Below are 18413 nucleotides of genomic sequence, written 5' to 3' on the forward strand. Positions count from 1 at the left end.
TACCCAATGGATGTCTTCCCTAAATCGCCTCCACGGTGGGCGCGCTCGCAGGAGCTCTGCCAAACTGAGGAACACCCCGACCGGAGTGGCACAGCCCGCGGCTCCCTCGCGTTTGTCCGCCTTGGAGCATCACTTCGTGGGCCAGATGTGAAAGGTGCACGTTTCGGTGTCCCCATCTAAAAGTTTTTTAATACTTGCCCCACTCTCCGTGCGCCTTAATTCCTCCTTCGGGTGGGATTCATGGCGAGGCCGCTTCTCCCGTCTCCATCATCATCTGAACGCACCGATACTGCAGGCAGGCAGGGCGGTAACGGCTGACGTCAGGGCCAAACACTGGTCCATGTTGGAGGAGAGCAGGTAGGCCTACAGCGGCATGTGATGCTCGGTGATGCTACATTCGCGTCTCTGGACAGCATGGGCACTGATGAGCGCCAGTTGGGCTGCAAATGGCGTTATATTATCACGTCATTGTCAGAAAATACAATTGGTATTTATCTGATACATTTAGGGTGTCGCTCTAGAAATCCCATGGGATCTACAACACCACAGAGGAACAAAGGTTACAATTAGTCAAAGTATTGGTGTCCATTTAGGGGTATTGCAACGAGTTTAATTATATTTTTGTAAAATTTCTTTCACCTATTTCTAATTGCTATTGTCCCCCAAAAACATGTCATTTTCAATCTGTTGGTAATTTATACAGTCAATTGATTTCTTATATACAAATAATTAGTTTTAATTATTTATCAATGGGCTGATTATTTAAAGTAGTCATATTATGCTCATTTTCAGGTTCATAATTGTATTTAGAAGGTTGTGCCAGAATAGGTTTGTGGTTTAATTTTCAGAAAACACCATATATTTGTTGTACTGCACATTGCTGCAGCTCCTCTTTTCACCCTGTGTTGAGCTCTCTGTTTTAGCTACAGAGTGAGACATCTCACTTCTATTCCATCTTTGTTGGGAGTCACACATGCGCAATAAGCACTGCTAGCTAGTCAGTTGCAGAGCATGAGGGTGTGTGTCAGTACCCGATCCGTACCACCTGTAAAATCCGTTCTGCGCATGCGCAGTTACGTAGTAAAAAAACTAACAATGTCCCTGTGCGATTTGTACCACGCATGCGTTGAAACACTTTACGACCAAACCAATCACAACTTTTTTATTAAATCTTTATTATACAATAGTCATAGCTATAAACAATCGAGACTTGTCACTGATCCAAAACCGTGTAGCGACGTCATCGTTGTGTTGTTTATGTTAATGTTTTTACTTATAATACTTTGTCTTGACTAATAACCATAGACTGTCTATTATTGATGCGATGAAGTGTAAACGTACATAAGTGTCCTTTTGAAGACGGGATGACAGCTCTTCCAGCCACCACTGCTGTATACCACTATAGTAGCTACATGCTAACGGCAGTAAACATGTCATCTTAGCTGGCAATGTTGTTAAATTCTCCCCAATTCCGGGTCACATTCCTGCTGAAACATGTCCAATTGTGTAGTGTTTGGTTCAGAAGCCTTTATCTGTGCTGCTTCGTTCCAATACAATCTAACGTTAGCATACTCATAGCTAACTACTGTAGCTGCATGCTAACGCGACATAGCGGAGCATATATAGCTAGCTATATATGTACGTATGTAGCAGGACTTTGTACCGTAAAAAAAAAAATCACCAATAAAGGCTTCTAAACCAAATATTAAACAAATACAAATACAGTAAAGCGACCGGAATTTGGGGTGAAATGTCCAGCATTGAGCTACATAAGTTTGCTGGTCTCTCACAGAGATCTCATTTGTAGCCCTGTTTTTACCTGATACTTTCATAGAAGAACAAACACATGAAGAGAGAGGTATACACATGCTTAAACTTTATTTAAAGCATGATTAACCTGAAGCAGGACGGAGTCATGACTTAAAACACCAAAGCAAGGCTTCTAGCTCAGGCTAGCTAGCGTTAGCAAATTACCTTCAAAGTTGCAAAGAAATGATGAAACGTAAAATTTGAAGCCTTTATTTAATTTGCTACATGGTGTTGTACTGGATGGCCGGACGACCCTCCGCATATCATTAACAGATACTTTAGGCAACTCCAGCAAACACCTTGTAAACTTAATCTCTGCCATCATAACGGTCTACTGTCACTGTCTAATGTTTTCCTCCGGATAACCAGCAATGTCCAAACATCCTTACGCCAATACGTGCATAGAGCTGTGAAGTTTGCCAGTGTTCGCGCAAGCGTGCGCATGCGCAGAATGGATTTTACATGCGGTACGGATCGGGTACTGACACCATGCCGTGCTAGCAGCTAGTCGAGCATATAACGTGTGTAACAAAATGACGCACGTTCGTCACGGAAGTAAAGGCTGGACTACAATAGAGCTGTTCGGAGCAGTTTGTCAACAGTGTTTTCTGTTGGAGATGGTAAGTCCCTTTGGGGTGGACTTTGGGCTTTTTCACTTTGTAAACCTAGGACGTGCATAAAAAGATATATAACACAATAAAGGAAAGGGAAAAAGCCAAAAAGCATAATATGAGCACTTTAACATTTAACACGATGAAAAATTACCTAAAGCCCAAGGTGACGTATTCAAATTGTTTTAGTTGGACCAACAGTATAGAAATAAAATAAATATAAAAATATATTCAAACTTCACAAAGTCTGAAAAGCAACAATGGAAAAGCTGGAACTAGGAAATGATTGTCATTTTTGCTTGAGAGATTACTTAAATGATTAATCAATTATCAACAAAAAAATGATCTAAATAAACTAATCTTTTCAGCACTAATATTATTGTAGTTTAAAATAGTGGGAAAAAAACATCAGTTTTCCACTTCCAAAATCTTAAAAGACCCTTGTTACAGTAAAGTCTTCTATTTCTACATGTATTCCTTTGACAGTTGACTGTGACAGACATGCCAATTTTCATGACTTGAAGGTGCAAAATACATTCAAAATAAGAGAGGCTAAAACGTGGCACCTTTGAGTCACTGGACACACACAGTTCGACCGATGTGGGATTACGAAAGAAGGAATTAGAAGAAAAGGCCATACATTTATTAAACTAGACTGATTACACTACAAACTCATTCAACCCCCTATTTTATCCAGTGCAATAAAATCGATCAAAAGTAACACAATAGGCTCCTTTTTAGTGTTATGTCAATGTTTTATGTACAGATTTTCATGATACTGCATGGAGAAATATGGAACAATGTCCACATGGAGAATATTCATATTTTCCAGCCCAGACTGCAACCAGAGAGAGAAAGAGAAAGGGAGAGAAAGAGACAGACAGACAGACAGACAGACAGAGAGACAGACAGAGAGACAGACAGAGAGACAGACAGACAGACAGAGAGAGAGAGAGGGAGCGAGAGAGAGGGAGAGAGAGAGACAGACAGAGACAGACAGACAGACAGAGAGCGCGCTCACCTTCATTTTTGAAGTCAACTGCTGAATGTGAAGCTCAGTTAACAGAAAACAATACAGCTATATCTGAAATATTACCTTAATATAATTTAATATCACAGATTAATTATAATTGTATGACAAATAATCGACAACAAATATATCAGTCATATAGATTTCCAAATGCTCTCACACATCCCCTGATGTACATGTTGTTAGTTCCTCTATAGATGCATCAGCAACAACAACAAAAGCAGAAATTAAAGATCTATAGTCAAGGCGCTTTGACTTGAAGGCATTGTCCCCGTTGATCATTCAAAGCCACATTTAGTTCAACAATAATCAGTATTAAAAAGTCTGAACCACCCTGATTTCAATCTCTTAGCATTCCCATAAATGCCATTATAAATGGACAGGACTATAATCCTAAAACGCTGCAGCCACAAATTTGAGATTTAAAAAGGACAGTAACATGTAAACCAGCTACTATTGATATCACATTCTTCGTAGTTTTCAAACATGCCTCCGAGTCCCAGGTGCCGCTCTGAGAGCCACTGTACCTACAGTCCATCTTCCTCTCCCTCGGTGTTAGTAGTCGATGCACCGGACAGCAGCGATGGTGGAGGCCAGCCGACGAGGCAGCAGTTTGGCCGTCTGTCTGTAGTCTTCTGGCTTGGCCCTCAGCAGGGTGACGATGTGCTGCAGGGTGCGGGAGGGCTGCAGGCCCAGAGCGTCCATCACGTTGCTCAGATAGTCTGTGGAGCAGGAACAGGAGTCATCAGTACACATTAGCTCAACTGGGAGTCACGTTTCACTGAATTGTTCCTTGTGAGCATGAATAACAGTGTCGTTGCTCTGCTTAACCATCATAAGGAATTTATAACTACGTGTGTCTGTCCGGCAGCGTTCTGGTTACTGTACCGATATCCGTGGCCAGCTGTTTAGTGGAATGGATGTTCAGTTGGGGAATGAGCAGAATGGCATCACAGTAGGTCTGCATGGTTGCCCGAGCAATGGAGCCCAGCCAGTAGTCTGCGGTGTTGTCCAGCTCGGGAAGGTCATCACCTGAGACAGAAGGAAGGTGATGTTTCAAAAGTGAGTCAGTTTACAAGGTGTAAAGATAAGGTGTGAGGATAGTGATGTATAGGGCTGAAACGATTCTTCAAGTAACTCGAATAATTTGATTACTAAAAATCCTCGATGCAAAATTCTTTGCCTCGAACTTTCGTTTCATCAATGTAACTAAAGTTGCACGGCTCACTGTGTTTCCACACGGATGATTATTACTAGCGCACAACGGGCTGACGCTGGACACAAGACTGACGGCACAGATTACAAAATGGAGGAAGACAGCGAAAAGAGTGAGGGGTTAAGAGAAGAGACAGGTAAGAGAAAACGACAGAAAGTTTTAGCTATCTTGAAATTTTGACAAATTTCTGTAAACGTAGCTGCTGCCGGAGACAAACCAGCCGCTCCCCGCTAGAGCATTAACCTAATGGCTACTTAATATGCACGTGAATGATGTCACCAGACCATGCCGGTGATGTCTGCGTTCTTTATTCTTTCTCCTCACTCAGTATTAGCCTTCTTAAAATGTGTCCCCCTGAACAGTGTAGTTGAATAGCCCTGCTGTAAGCTTTGTACGGTCACATTTACCTGGGCTTAGTGAACTGCTCTTTTGCATATCCAGTGCAAAGAGCCAGAGGCAAGAAGGGGAAGGGGGCGAAAAAGATTTACATTTGGGCCACCAAAAATGTACTTTTGCCAACAGAATAAGGGGCTTGGTGGCCCATGCGGCCCGTGCTTAAAAATAATAGCATCTATCCCTGTTATCGTATGCAATTTAGGCAATAAAAAAGGTTGCTTTTTCGAAAAAAAGAAACCCCTTTTGTACTTTTGAAAAGTATTTCTTATCCAATTAATCGGTAGAATACTCGATTACTAAAATAATCGATAGCTGCAGCACTAGTGATGTAGATACTTTTTTTTTTAGACAGAATGGGATTTAATATAGAGTGTCAGGGGCAAAGAGGAAGCTGGAGATGGAGGATAAAGGATAAAATGATGTGGAACAGAAAAGGTTGTCAAAAAAGTTTAAAAAAGTACAGTACCATGGCACATTTGCACTGATAACAATTTGACCTCTAAGCTCTTTGGCTCCACGATAGATCAGTTGTCTTAATGTTTAATGTCTTGGATGTTACTCTGTCGTGTATCTCTGGGTGTATTATCCTGCTTCAATCATCATATGCCCTAAATACTACCAAAAATTGATTTACATCAAACTTGCAAATCTGGGGCTCTTTTCTTTCTTTTTTAATGCTGCATCATGCTCTTGGGAGTGTATAGAAACATTTTAATAATAAATACAATCACAGATTTCTGACCCAGACAAACCTTCTGTCTACCAAGCTAATGTTGTGTTATGCGTGTATCAAATTGCAAATTGTTGTTTTTTGAGTTTCCATTGCCATGGTTGGAGTCCAAGAGGATTGATTTGACCTTTGACCTTATCCGTTTCCAAATAGAATATTCATATTAAGTCGGCACTGCTTTTAATTTGCAAATCAAATATTTATATTTGCTTCTTTTGTATCATTACAGAAATGATATACAAATCGGAGGCTTAAGAAATATACCGGAAGGGTTAGTGGAAGGAAAGAAAGCTGAAATAGTGAAATAAAGAGAGAAAGGGGAACAGAGGGGGGGGGGGGGGGGGGGGGGAAACAAATACGTGGAGTGTTAGATTGAGAAGAGAATCAGGGTTGACGGCCAGAAACCTTGCTCTGGAGGGAAAGGCAGCTTCCCGGCATGTAGGGCCATCTCTAGTGCCGGATCCTCCTGAGTCACAAATGGCTCCAAGTGGAGAGGCAGAGACATCAGGTATTGCCCTATCTGGAAGGGACAACAATAATATGTGAATAAAAGACTGCTAGTTTGACTTCATCTTATGAGGAAATTCCTGTTGTTTTTTTGTATTGATCTGCACTGCCCATATGAATCATATCAATTGTAATTAATTGATTGTCATGATGTATATCCAAGCCAAACCTGACTAACATTTGTAATGTATTCTTGCGGTGACAGGCTGAAATTAGGCAGGTCCTCCGTGTAGCTCTCTCCAAAACCAGGGGCCTCTTGTCTCTGAACAGATGCAGGAAGCAAACAGTAGGAGGTGAGATTAAAGTAGACACAGTACATCCAACACTTAAATGCACATGAGGAAAGGCAGTCCAAAAGCTCTCAGCAATGCTCTCATATCGTGCTAATCCCTATATTAAATCAAATCATGTAGTAACTTGACACTGAATCACCTCCATCTTGGAGATGAGGCAGAGCTGGTGTTTGATTTGCAGGAAGACAGAGTCGAAGGCCAGCTGGTTGGCTTGCTGGTTGAGTCTGATCAGAGCTGCTCTGGGCTTTGCTAAAAGGCTGGAGTTACCTGTGCCCTTCTCCTGCAAGATAAGGGGAAAGAGATGCATATTAACAGCTGCAGAGGGTCCTTTATAAACCACCTGATAACATGCAACAGTAGAACAAGTGTCAGTTCTCTTCATAGGACATCAACAAAATCTATTCTCATTCTGACACCAAGCCCTGCTCCATACCTTTAGGGAGTAGAGGACTTCCATCAGGCTGTTGTATTCAGCCATATTTCCTCTCTGGAGGTAGTTATATTCCTGCCAGGGGTTCTTGGTGGCGCTCTTCCTCTCTGTGGAGCTGGCCTCTTGGATGCCTGCCAGGCTGCGTGGGCTATACGACTCTGACAAGTACTTACCGGCCGTGCCCAGGATCCTATGGGAAGGATTGATTGTATTCAGACAACAAACGCAATTCCTTTAAATCTGAGATTGTGCCTTATTAATAGAGTGCCCTATGAGTTACATCCATGTCAAAGGGAATGGTTTAGGGCGAAACAACTAGAACATAATGAAATATAAAGTATAAACATCTCTCTTACTTGTTTGACAGCTGCTGCTCAAATGCTCCACATTGTCTAAGCAGTTCTCCACAGGTGGCAATAATCCTGCAAAATCAAACATAAAACTGTTCATCTATCCGTCCATTTTGGCCCTATGCTTGCACATGGTGTTTGTTATGCCAATCATCCTCCGCCAGGTTTCTCCATCGTTGCCTACGTGAGAGGGCCTTGGTCCGACAAGTATTACAAAAATCTGTCCTGTGCACTGAAATGTCAAAAACATTAACCTGACAGAGTTCTGGAAGGCTGTCCAGTCCTCCTGGAAAACAGATGAACTTGGCGTATCCTCCAGTTTACACTTCTTCCTGATTGACTGCAGTGTTGTAGAGAAGTCCGACACATACCTAGAACAAGCACAATGTTAAAGCTGGCTACAGAAGTCAAATAAAGTAATGTCTACATATAGTAAAAAAAGAAAATCAGGCAATTTTTTTTTTCTATCAATAAAGCAAAGTAATCTAGTAAATCTTTTGTAGCCTATGACTGTTTTGACAATAAAGGACATTTATTTACTTGGTGAAGAGGGCTTTGAGGGCTTTGAGGAGGCCACACACAGCCAGTCCATCACTCAGTTTGACACAGCGGTCCACAGCAGAGCTGGCCAGGCCAAACAACTTGCCAACCGAGTGGCTCAACTCTTCTACACAATCAATTACCTCCCCGTGCTCCTAAAGACAGGAGAGAATATAGAGTTTGAAACAAGGGGCGGCACAAACAGAGGAAATAAAATAAAAAATTGGAAGGGAATTAGAAAGTTGTGGCAATGTTTTAATAAATCTATTATTTTGTGTGTGAACGTGCGCGTACGTGTGTGTGTGTGTGTGTGTGTGTGTGTGTGTGTGTGTGTGTGTGTGGTGTCTAACCAAAGGCACAGCACTGATCTGGATAAGGAGGTGAGCTTCCTCCAGATCTCCATACTGCAGCTGATAAGGTTTGTAGGGGTCATACAGCGCACAGACCAGCTCAGTCACCTTCAGCAGATTATTCTCACCTGGGGAGGAAACACAAGACAGAACATAAGGACCTACACTTCACCCACATCTGAAGTATCTACTGTCACAGCTTGTCAATGCACAGACCCAGGTGCGGCAGCATGGTGGCCTCCAGGCTGTGTCCGAAGGTGGACGTGGTGTGATGGAGTTCGAGCAGTGTGTCGAGGCGCTGCTCTTGGGCAGCCCGCTCCATGGCCGTGCTCAGGCACACAGGGATGGATGGGACCATGGCACCCAGAGTTTGGATCAGCAACACTGTCACCACCTCATACGGGTTCTTGAACACCTGTTACGTGTTACAGAAGGGGATATGCAAACAATTAAAAAGAGCATTCTGACTGACTTGACTTTGTATTATTTTTTCAAATTACTGATCTAGCCCTTTCCAATCGTGTGTTAACATTGTTGGATCGGTCTTGGGTCTGTGGTGTGTCTCACCTGGCTGCTCCACTGTAGTTGAGAGTGCCAAGAGGAGAGCAAAGTGTCATAGAATTCGGACAGCTGCTGATTCAGACTGAGCTCGCTCTGAGAGAGATCCTGCCAAATGCTCACCAACTGGCCCTGGACAGATGCCAAAACAGACAGTCATTCACAAATGGACATTAGAGCATTCCTTCTCCAAACATTGTCATTGTAAAACATACGAGAATATGATTTTGTGATGGCTTATTAAGGTAAGGGAGAGCTGTGGCACCGACCTTATGACACTTGTAGTAGTAGGCAAAGAGCTGTGGCATTCTATCTATCTCTGTGAAGACTTTAACAAACAGCTTGGCTTGGTCTGCAAAGAAAACATGTGGAAACATTCTTTAAGTATACCACTAGAAGTGAAGTACAGTGAACACAAGACAAAGAAAGAAATTGAAGTTGGAATTAATATTAAAAGGTTCTTACCTATAGACATGGAATTAAAAGTTGCTACTATTTGTGGGCTGGCCAGGGCCTCCAGTCTGTTCTTGAGAGCCTCCAGGTGGACACACTTTTCAGAGTAGTCTGGTGTGTCCACCAACATGGCCAGACTGTTCTGCATGCTGGTCAGCTTCGAGGAAATTACAGCAAAGTCCTGGAAAAGGAAGAGAACATATTTAAGATGATGATAATGTCCACAAAGTAATATCTTAATATTCTATCATCATTTGTTAGACGATAAAACACACTAATTACCCTGTATCAGAAATATGAATATTGCAATGTCATTTCTTTGAATATTTTTTAAACTAAATTGAATCAGTTCAAATCAACTGCCTAGAAAAATGCTCGAGTCTGTGAGGGGCCATTGCCTTAGTGTCTTGCACGCCTCAATTGTAACTATTCCTCAAACATTAGTCAGGAGTCCCGTGGTGATGTCTGGCATGTATACCTGTGTTTTGAAGGTCTCCTCAATGTCTGCACTCAGTGTGCTCCATTTGTCCGCCTCCTGCAGAGCGTCAGCTGCCACCTGCATGCGGCTCTTCACTTGATCTATCTCCACCAGGACCTGGTGAGTAGGAACCACACAATATGAAAGTCATACCTAAGAAATATCCTGAGAGCACCCTGCACATTTTATGCCACTGTCAGGCTCTGACTATTATAGTGCTTATTGTCAAAGAAATGATTCTAATGACATAACATTCGGTAAACACTTTGAGAGTCAATGTAGATTTGTATCTATGTTTTACATGCAATACATGATTTGTGAACCATGAATCTACTTCAAGTATGCATATGCTATAGACGGAGTAATGACATAGCGATTGAACTTATGCCACACCTGCATAGACTGCACAGTGTCTTGCTCAAACTTCTTGATGTCTTCCTTGACCAGAACCATTTGCTCCTTGAGGAAAGAAGCCTCCTGTTTCAAAGCCTCCACATCTCGCAGCACTCTGGGCATATTTTGAAGGGCTTGATTACTGCTCTCTACACATAAAAAACAAAAGTATTTCAGTTAATGGATTTAACAAGAAAAGTATAACTTTCATAACATTATATCATATCACAGCTGGTGCCATTCTAAGGAGAAATTGCCGGAAGTCATTACATGCAGTCCTCTTTGGTATGGGTTTCAACAACAGCAAAAAACAAACTTAATGCTGCTCCTAATAGATTAGTGTGATTTTGTACAACCCTCTCTACATCTTAGATGTTTCATTGTCACCATAATTCAAGTATATACTATGCTATACAATCAGTTGCCAGTTTATTAGGTACACCCAATTAAAATAAATGCATTCTAATAGAACAGTCCTGCAATATATCCTGCCTTTGTGAATGTTGTATTGTTCCGTTTTTGTTGAAAATGTTTGAGGTGTTGATTCAACTGACAGGTGTTTCTATAATTTGGGTGCATTACAGTTCAACGTCACCACACAAATAACATCCTCCAAAATGATCACTTACAGTGGCACTCATAAGTTTGTGAACCCATGCTAAAGTTGACTAAAAAAGAGGAATAAAAAAAAAAAAATAATAATCATCTTTTGGAAATTGATCTTAATGCCTTAATTAAAAAAAAGAGGAACAATCCAACCTTTAAGGACACCAATTTTCTTTGTGAATGAATAATGTATCATAAATAAATAAATGTTCTTCCTTAAAATACAGGGGGCATAAGTAAGTACACCCCTATGTTAAATTCCCATAGAGGCAGGCAGACTTTTATTTTTAAAGGCCTGTTATTTCATGGATCCAGGATACTATGCATCCTGATAAAGTTCCCTTAGGTAGGAAGTAGTAATGCAGAGCTGTTGTATTAAGCTAGGTGTACAGAAGCCGGTGTCGTGGCACTGCCAAGGTACTTATCCCCGCCAGAATTTGTATCCCCTGGCCGCTGGAGCGCGCGTGCACTCAGAGAAGCGGAGTTTAACTGCTGCACTTCACTGCACCTGTCACATTAAGGCGACGTGTGAATTGTTTAATGCGTCGTTTAGTATTCTGGATTAATCAACAGTTTCCAAAGTTCCATATTGACATCACCTTAGCTACATATAGGCCGACCGATGGGCCTATCTATGTGAGTCATGCAGGTTTATGAACAATATTTTTTCCTTTAAACTAGGCTACCTCCATCTGTCCATTCTCTGCAGGTGCGGTCTGACAAGGATGTCCCGTCTTTGCTAACCCGTCCCTCCCTGCCCTCTATCGTGATTTCTGTTTTAATTTAATTTAGTTTAATATGGCTTTTCAGTTAACCGCTTTGTTCACCTGTCTACCATATAAGTTACAGAGGGGATACAAAAAATAAGGCCGTTATTTCACCTGATATTTTGTGTATCCCCTCCCCTAACATGCAAAGGGTCTGTCCTGTCCTCATGTGTGTTATTGTCTGTCTTTACCAGGTCACAATAAACAACATGAGATATTGTCTGTCTTTACCAGGTCACAATAAACAACATGAGATAATATGGAGATGTCTGCCTTTTTTCTAGCAAGAGTTACAGAGGGAATACACGTTATATTAGGCCGTTTTTCACTTGATATAATGTGTATCCCCTCCCCTAACATGCAAAGGGTCTGTCCTGTCATCATGTGTGTTATTTTCCAGGTCACAATAAACAACATCAGATAATATGGAGATGTCTGCTGTTTTCTAGCAAAAGTTACAGAGGGGATACACATTATATCAGGCCGTTTTTCACCTGATATAATGTGTATTCCCTCTGTAACTCTTGCTAGAAAAAAGGCAGACATCTCCATATTATCTCATGTTGTTTATTGTGACCTGGTAAAGACAGACAATATCTCATGTTGTTTATTGTGACCTGGTAAAGACAGACAATATCTCATGTTGTTTATTGTGACCTGGTAAAGACAGACAATAACACACATGAGGACAGGACAGACCCTTTGCATGTTAGGGGAGGGGATACACAAAATATCAGGTGAAAAAATGGCCTGATATTTTGTGTATCCCCTCTGTAACTTATATGGTAGACAGGTGAACAAAGCGGTTAACTGAAAAGCCATATTAAACTAAATTAAATTAAAACAGAAATCACGATAGAGGGCAGGGAGGGACGGGTTAGCAAAGACGGGACATCCTTGTCAGACCGCACCTGCAGAGAATGGACAGATGGAGGTAGCCTAGTTTAAAGGAAAAAATACTGTTCATAAACCTGCATGACTCACATAGATAGGCCCATCGGTCGGCCTATATGTAGCTAAGGTGATGTCAATATGGAACTTTGGAAAACACTGTCGATTAATCCACAATAATAAAACGACGCATTAAACAATTCACACGTCGCCTTAATGTAACAGACAAACGTATTTATGTAGATAAATGAGTCCCTTGTTACCATGGAAAACCCTGTCGAGTCTTCCACGTCGCTATTTGTTCCATTTAAGAGGTGAATTCGAAGTACAGCAGTTAAACTCCGCTTCTCTGAGTGCACACGCGCTCCAGGATACAAATCCTGGCGGGGATAAGTACCTTGGCACGACACCGGAAACTGGGTGACAGCAAGACAAAATACACTTTGTGCAGCCGAAAGAAAACACCCTACAAACTCTTAACGTGGTGTTAAAGCAAAACGTCATCAGTTTACTTACCCTCAATGGCATTGTTGACTTCCTGGATGAACAGCTGTAGTTTCATGACCAGTGTGGCTGCGTGTGTGTCTGCTTTCCCCGGCGCGTCTTTCTGCACCACCTTGAAAGCGCCGTTCACCCAGTCTTTCACATCAAAGTCATCGTCCAGGAATTTGGAGAAATCCATTTGGCCTCTATAGTCCTTCACTAGTGCAAGAAGCCGGGCGGTGTTCAGTAAAACTCTTGTGGTGCAGTGCAGCCTGTGTCATCGACCCATTGCTAACGTTGGCTAATTTTTCCCAATCAATGGCTTCGACACGAATATAAAATAAATAGCCCAAGAAAATGAAATTATCATTACAACTAGATATAGTTCCAACAAGGCGACGGCTTCCTCCAGAGTTGTTTTTAAATGTTTACGGCTTTAAAAGGAGAAAAGTAAAGACATATTTCTAAATGTTTGATACTAACACATAGCAGTGCTACCAACACTTGACAACAACTTCCTCTTTGTGCTTTCGATTTACCTTCCCCAGAAACGAGCGCCAGCTCAACAAACTGAGCTGCTGAATACACAGCTTGTCAACAGAATGGAGAACAATTTCGTCAACAATATGGGACAATTTGTGTGTTTTTAAATGAAGATATATCACAATTGGCCGCGAGAAAAAAAGAAAGGGGAACACATAAAGCTGAAGCTTGAAGCAGTGTCACAAATAAATATATCCGTACAGAAACGTAAACCGATGTTTTTGCAATTCTTTCATGCTGACTTGCCAATATTAGTGACAGTTACATATATATATATCTCAATTGGTCTGATGTAGCACATTTTTTATTGTATTACTTTTTAATTTATTTTTATTATTATTTTATTACTTATGTGTAATTCATGCATTTGACATCAATATTTTTAGTAGAAAATAATAGCAGTTTTTCAATAGCTTCCATGTAATGTGGTCCAGCGACCCAAATATAATACCAACATGTAACACTACACAGAACATAACTCTTCATATGGGATATACTTTTTCTATTTCATATAATGATTTAATGGAAAATGAATGATTTTGTTTCTCAATAACTTCCATGTAATGTTACCCAGCGACTCACACAAACCACTCTAGATATATATAATATTAATTTATTAGTCTAATAGATATATATATATTATAGAATAATCTGCAGTAATAATAAAAACAGCATAGGTGACTGGTAATTCTCAATGTGCCTCTCACAAGCTTGGGCAACAAAAACTATTACAAAACTAAATGTAGTATATAATAATGTACATTGTAGATGATATTACAGATGATCCGGGGAAGGGGAAAACAGCTGAACTGTAGAGTTTTATAGAATGTGTCTGGACTTTAAGGAAGGGACATAGTTTGTACATTTATGTAGGCCTATTTCAGTGGTGGAATGTAACTGAGTACATTTACTCAAGTACCGTACTTAAGTACTAATTTGAGGTACTTGTACTTTACTTGAGTCTTTTCTTTTCATACCCCTTCTATTTCTACTCCACTACATTTCAGAGGGAAATATTGTACTTTTTACTCCACTACATTAATCTGACAGCTTTAGTTACAAGTTACTTTACAAATTAAGATTTTGGCACACAAAACACATATAGTTTATAAAATACAATATTTTAACAATATATAGACCTACAAACAGTTGATTGGCAGAACTGTTTTTCTGCATTTTTTTCTGATTTTTCTGAGTACTTCTACTTTTACTACTTTAAGTACATTTTCCTGATGATACTTACATACTTTTACTTACGTAACATTTCCAATGCAGGACTTTTACTTGTAACAGAGTATTTTTACAATGTGGTATTAGTAATTCTACTTGAGTAAAGGAGCTGAATACTTCTTTCACCACTGGCCTATTTATAAAATGGCGTTTGATAGCAGGAAGCGATGGGCACACAGCAGAGGTAACTTAATTAGTCAGGGAGCCAAAGCAGATCTGCTTTTGCTGTGTCTTGTCCTCACTGATGCCTCTTTACCTATAGTATACTCATTTTGATTATTTCATATCTGCAGCAGCAAACATTTATCACCACACACAGTTGGTGTCATGAATAATATGCAAACCTGAAAGGCAGTAAAAAACCACATGGAAAGTGGAGCTGGACATACCTCAACCAGTTTGTAGCAGCTGCCTGCGAGGACATACATAACAGTCATTTTAACTGCTCTTCAGCTCATTTAAAGAGATGGGAATAATTGATAATATTAAGGACACATTGTCCAAGGCTGTGTTTTCTCCTTCTACTCTGTTATCCGGCCGAGGCGGGCTGCACATGGCCCAGATCATTCTTTCTGTGGTCACCTTTGTTTTGGGTGCCTTCAGAGGAGGGAGCACCCATACCTACTGGAACTATGCTATGTTCACCTGGGCCTTCTGCCCCATCATGACCCTCATCATCACCATTATTGAGATGTTCAAGCTCGATATAATACTCAATATGTTTTGCCTGGACTGGGATGACTTCACCACTGGGATGGCCATGTCCTCTACGCTCATGACTGTCTCTGTCGCTATCACTTATGCCAACTTCTATGCATGCCTGAAATGGCAATGCCTGTACGGCTGGATAGTGAGTATATTTGCTTTCTTGTGTGCCTTTGTCTACACACTTGAAGTGGTGAAGGACAAATTCCTGGACAAGAAGAAAGGGAGCTACCTTGCTGCTCTGCCTGGATTCTGGAAGGTCATGGAGGCCTTTGTGAGCTGCATGATTTTTATCTCACTGACTGGTTACAGAGACAAGCCCGCTCTGATCTTGTGTATTATAGCATATGCCATTCCTTTCCCCATCCTCCCTCTAATCATAGCCACCAACATCCTCAAGAAACTGAAGAAGTGTTTGCCCTTTAACCTGGACAGGTTTGTGTTTATATTTCTGGTGATCTCTGTTGTGCTGTACATATTTGCTGCTATTGTGTGGCCCATTTTTATGTTCAGAAACAATCCTCGACCCAAAGACTGTCCACCCAGCTTCTGTATCTGGGCCATAGAGTTTATGGTTGCATTTTTTACCTATGTGAATCTCATTCTTTTCACACTGGACCTCATTTTTACCCTGCTTGGTATCTGTAACTTTAAGCGCACATAGTGGTGACATTCCTATCATCTTTTTTATTACTTGTACTTGTTAATCTGACCCATACAGATAAAAAAAAAAAACTCTGGTACTGGTAAATGCTGCTCAACGTAAAAAAAAGTGTGTATGTGAGTTAAGTTTTCTAGTTAATTAGAGGTTTACTTTATTAGAGGTTTTAAATGATGCTTTCAAAGCCTAGTCTCAAGTGGGTGAACTGTGCCATTTCTGCCCTAAAGTCACATTTTCCATATTTGGGCACATGTAGCAGAGTGTACACAGTCTCTATTGGAGCAGAAACAGCACTGTGGCTGTACACCAATCATGGATTGGGGCTCTAAACATCCATTTCTGATCCCACTCAAAACGCCAGCCCTAAAAGGTAGTCTACATTTTTGAAACTCAATAATTCAAACATTAATCTGTTGAGTATTGTATTGTCTAGTTTTTTTTTTATGTTTCAATGTAAAGTTTAATGTGTGGTGTATAATTAAAACATATAATTGCAATTCAGCTCTATTCATTTGTTTTCCACTGTCTGTTTTCATATTTCTTAACGTGGATATGAAATATTTAAAGATGTAAACTGTGTTGCATTACATCTGAAAATGAGATTACACATGCATGAACACACCTGTTTCCTGGGATCTGTCAGCAACAGACAGATGAATACCAAGATGGAAATAAAGTGACGCTCTTGAAAAAGACATATTTGTGACCTTATTTTGTTCTTTCCAATACTAGATGAAAAGGCTTTTAATTAGAGAAGACATATGGATGCTAAAGAGACAGGGCGATATTGAATTGTCAGTTTAATTTAAGGTTAAATCTCAAACAAACACACTGATCTGGTAATGGTAAAATACATACATGTATTTATTTTTAAGCATATAATCCAGATAAGACAAAGGTAACAGAAATTAAATATAAGCTGATAACACTTAAATAAGGAGAAAATGTATTTTTTGCATGCTGGATAAATTACAAAATAAACGAAAAATAAATATTGACATGCAGTGACATGCAGAAAAAACTATAGATGGAGCATGCACGTATCTATTTAACACAACATACTGTGTATTAGAAATGGTCGAAATGTCTCCTTCTCCTTCAGACATTCATGGAACACACACTGAGCAATTCCTGAATCTGGAAATTTGAATAGTGGGTAAGACGTGGCTCTACCTCACTAAAAGGATCCAACAGCAGCAGGACAAGTAATTATTGTTCACACTTAGTTCACCTTGCAGAGTACTGGTATAACAGAAGAGACTTTTCCTTCTTACTTTTTCTTCAAGATCTCGGGTTCCTAATTTGAGCATCATGTGTGGCCCATTCAAGGGCTGTCAGGGCATTTTGCGCCTCCTGGAAATAATCTTCAGCGCTTTATCTTTCATCGTTGTCATCTGCAGAGGCAGGATGGTGAGTCCATGGGGTGTCTGGTGTGAGTTTGTCTGGGTGTTCTGCATCACGGTGCCCGTGGTCATAACCGTGGTGGAGGCCAAAATGTGGCACATCCTCCTGGCTGTCTTCCTCCCCAACTGGGCTGACCTGACGTGTGGGCTCACCAGCCTGTGTGCTGTGATGATCACCTCAGCCACAGTTATCTTTGCAGCCGTGTTCGTCTGCCTCTCCTGTTTTGTCAACATCCTGTGTTTCCTCTTCTCCCTGGTTGCCACCGTTGTCTTCCTCATTGATGGTGCAATGCAAAAAAAGCTGTTTCCGAGCGGCTACCTATCCAGCCTGAGAGGAGGTCTCCGCACAACAGAGGCCTTTATAGCGTGTATTATTCTCACTGCTGCCGCTGACCACTTTGTAAATGGTGAATGGGCCTTTCGCCCTCTTGGGATGATATGCAGCATCATTGCGTTTGCTGTTTGCCTCCTGGTCACCGTGGTCATCATAGTTCTCCATCTGCTCAAGCTACTGCAGTGTCTGCTCTCATTCAAGCTGAGTGTGATGGAGCTCGTGTTCAACATTGTGGCAGTGCTGTTGTACCTGCTCGCTGTCATTCTTTGGTCCATCTTTGGTTACAAACGCTACAAGCACAATCCTTACATCTGTCAGAAGTGTTCCTATGTAGACATGAATACTGTTACCATTGGAGCCCTTGTTAATATTGTCTTTTACATGGTGGACCTGGTTTTATCCTTTAAATCTTGCTAGAAATGTATACATAACATGTACGTAGAGATGAAGATAAAAACATTGTTTTGCTTGTTGTGTGGTTTCATTTCTTGAGTTCATTCTTTGATAAAATATTCAATGGACAGTATATGTTTATACAGTATGTACTGTATGTTATAGTGAATTATTATCATATTGCTTTTTAAATCTGTCCTCAAGTCAGCAGGTGACAATATGATATAAAATATTTCTCATATTGTTTTGCGTT

At 40.7% G+C, this 18413-nt stretch overlaps 3 protein-coding genes across 3 annotated transcripts; 2 read left to right on the top strand and 1 right to left on the bottom strand.

The window, feature by feature from the left end:
• Positions 1-3154: 3154 nt before the first annotated feature.
• On the bottom strand, positions 3155-13528 carry cog7 (component of oligomeric golgi complex 7). Its single transcript, XM_078279346.1, has 17 exons — positions 12925-13528; positions 10145-10293; positions 9752-9868; positions 9286-9454; positions 9090-9172; positions 8830-8952; positions 8479-8677; positions 8263-8390; positions 7913-8067; positions 7627-7743; positions 7379-7444; positions 7026-7212; positions 6732-6872; positions 6478-6561; positions 6198-6312; positions 4339-4482; positions 3155-4172 (listed from the first exon to the last, which is right to left on the bottom strand). Exons 1-17 carry the CDS (start codon positions 13088-13090, stop codon positions 4006-4008), a joined length of 2310 nt encoding a protein of 769 aa, XP_078135472.1. The 5' UTR covers positions 13091-13528; the 3' UTR covers positions 3155-4005.
• Positions 13529-15050: 1522 nt separating this feature from the next.
• LOC144536120 (myeloid-associated differentiation marker-like protein 2) lies at positions 15051-16725 on the top strand. Its single transcript, XM_078279068.1, has one exon. The coding sequence runs from the start codon at positions 15131-15133 to the stop codon at positions 16031-16033; it is 903 nt and encodes a 300-aa protein (XP_078135194.1). The 5' UTR covers positions 15051-15130; the 3' UTR covers positions 16034-16725.
• Positions 16726-17341: 616 nt separating this feature from the next.
• On the top strand, positions 17342-18184 carry LOC144536708 (myeloid-associated differentiation marker-like protein 2). The gene has a single exon (XM_078279968.1). The coding sequence runs from the start codon at positions 17342-17344 to the stop codon at positions 18182-18184; it is 843 nt and encodes a 280-aa protein (XP_078136094.1).
• The last annotated feature ends 229 nt before the right edge of the window (positions 18185-18413 follow it).

Source organism: Sander vitreus, chromosome 21, assembly GCF_031162955.1.
Source record: "Sander vitreus isolate 19-12246 chromosome 21, sanVit1, whole genome shotgun sequence".
NCBI lineage: Eukaryota > Metazoa > Chordata > Actinopteri > Perciformes > Percidae > Sander > Sander vitreus.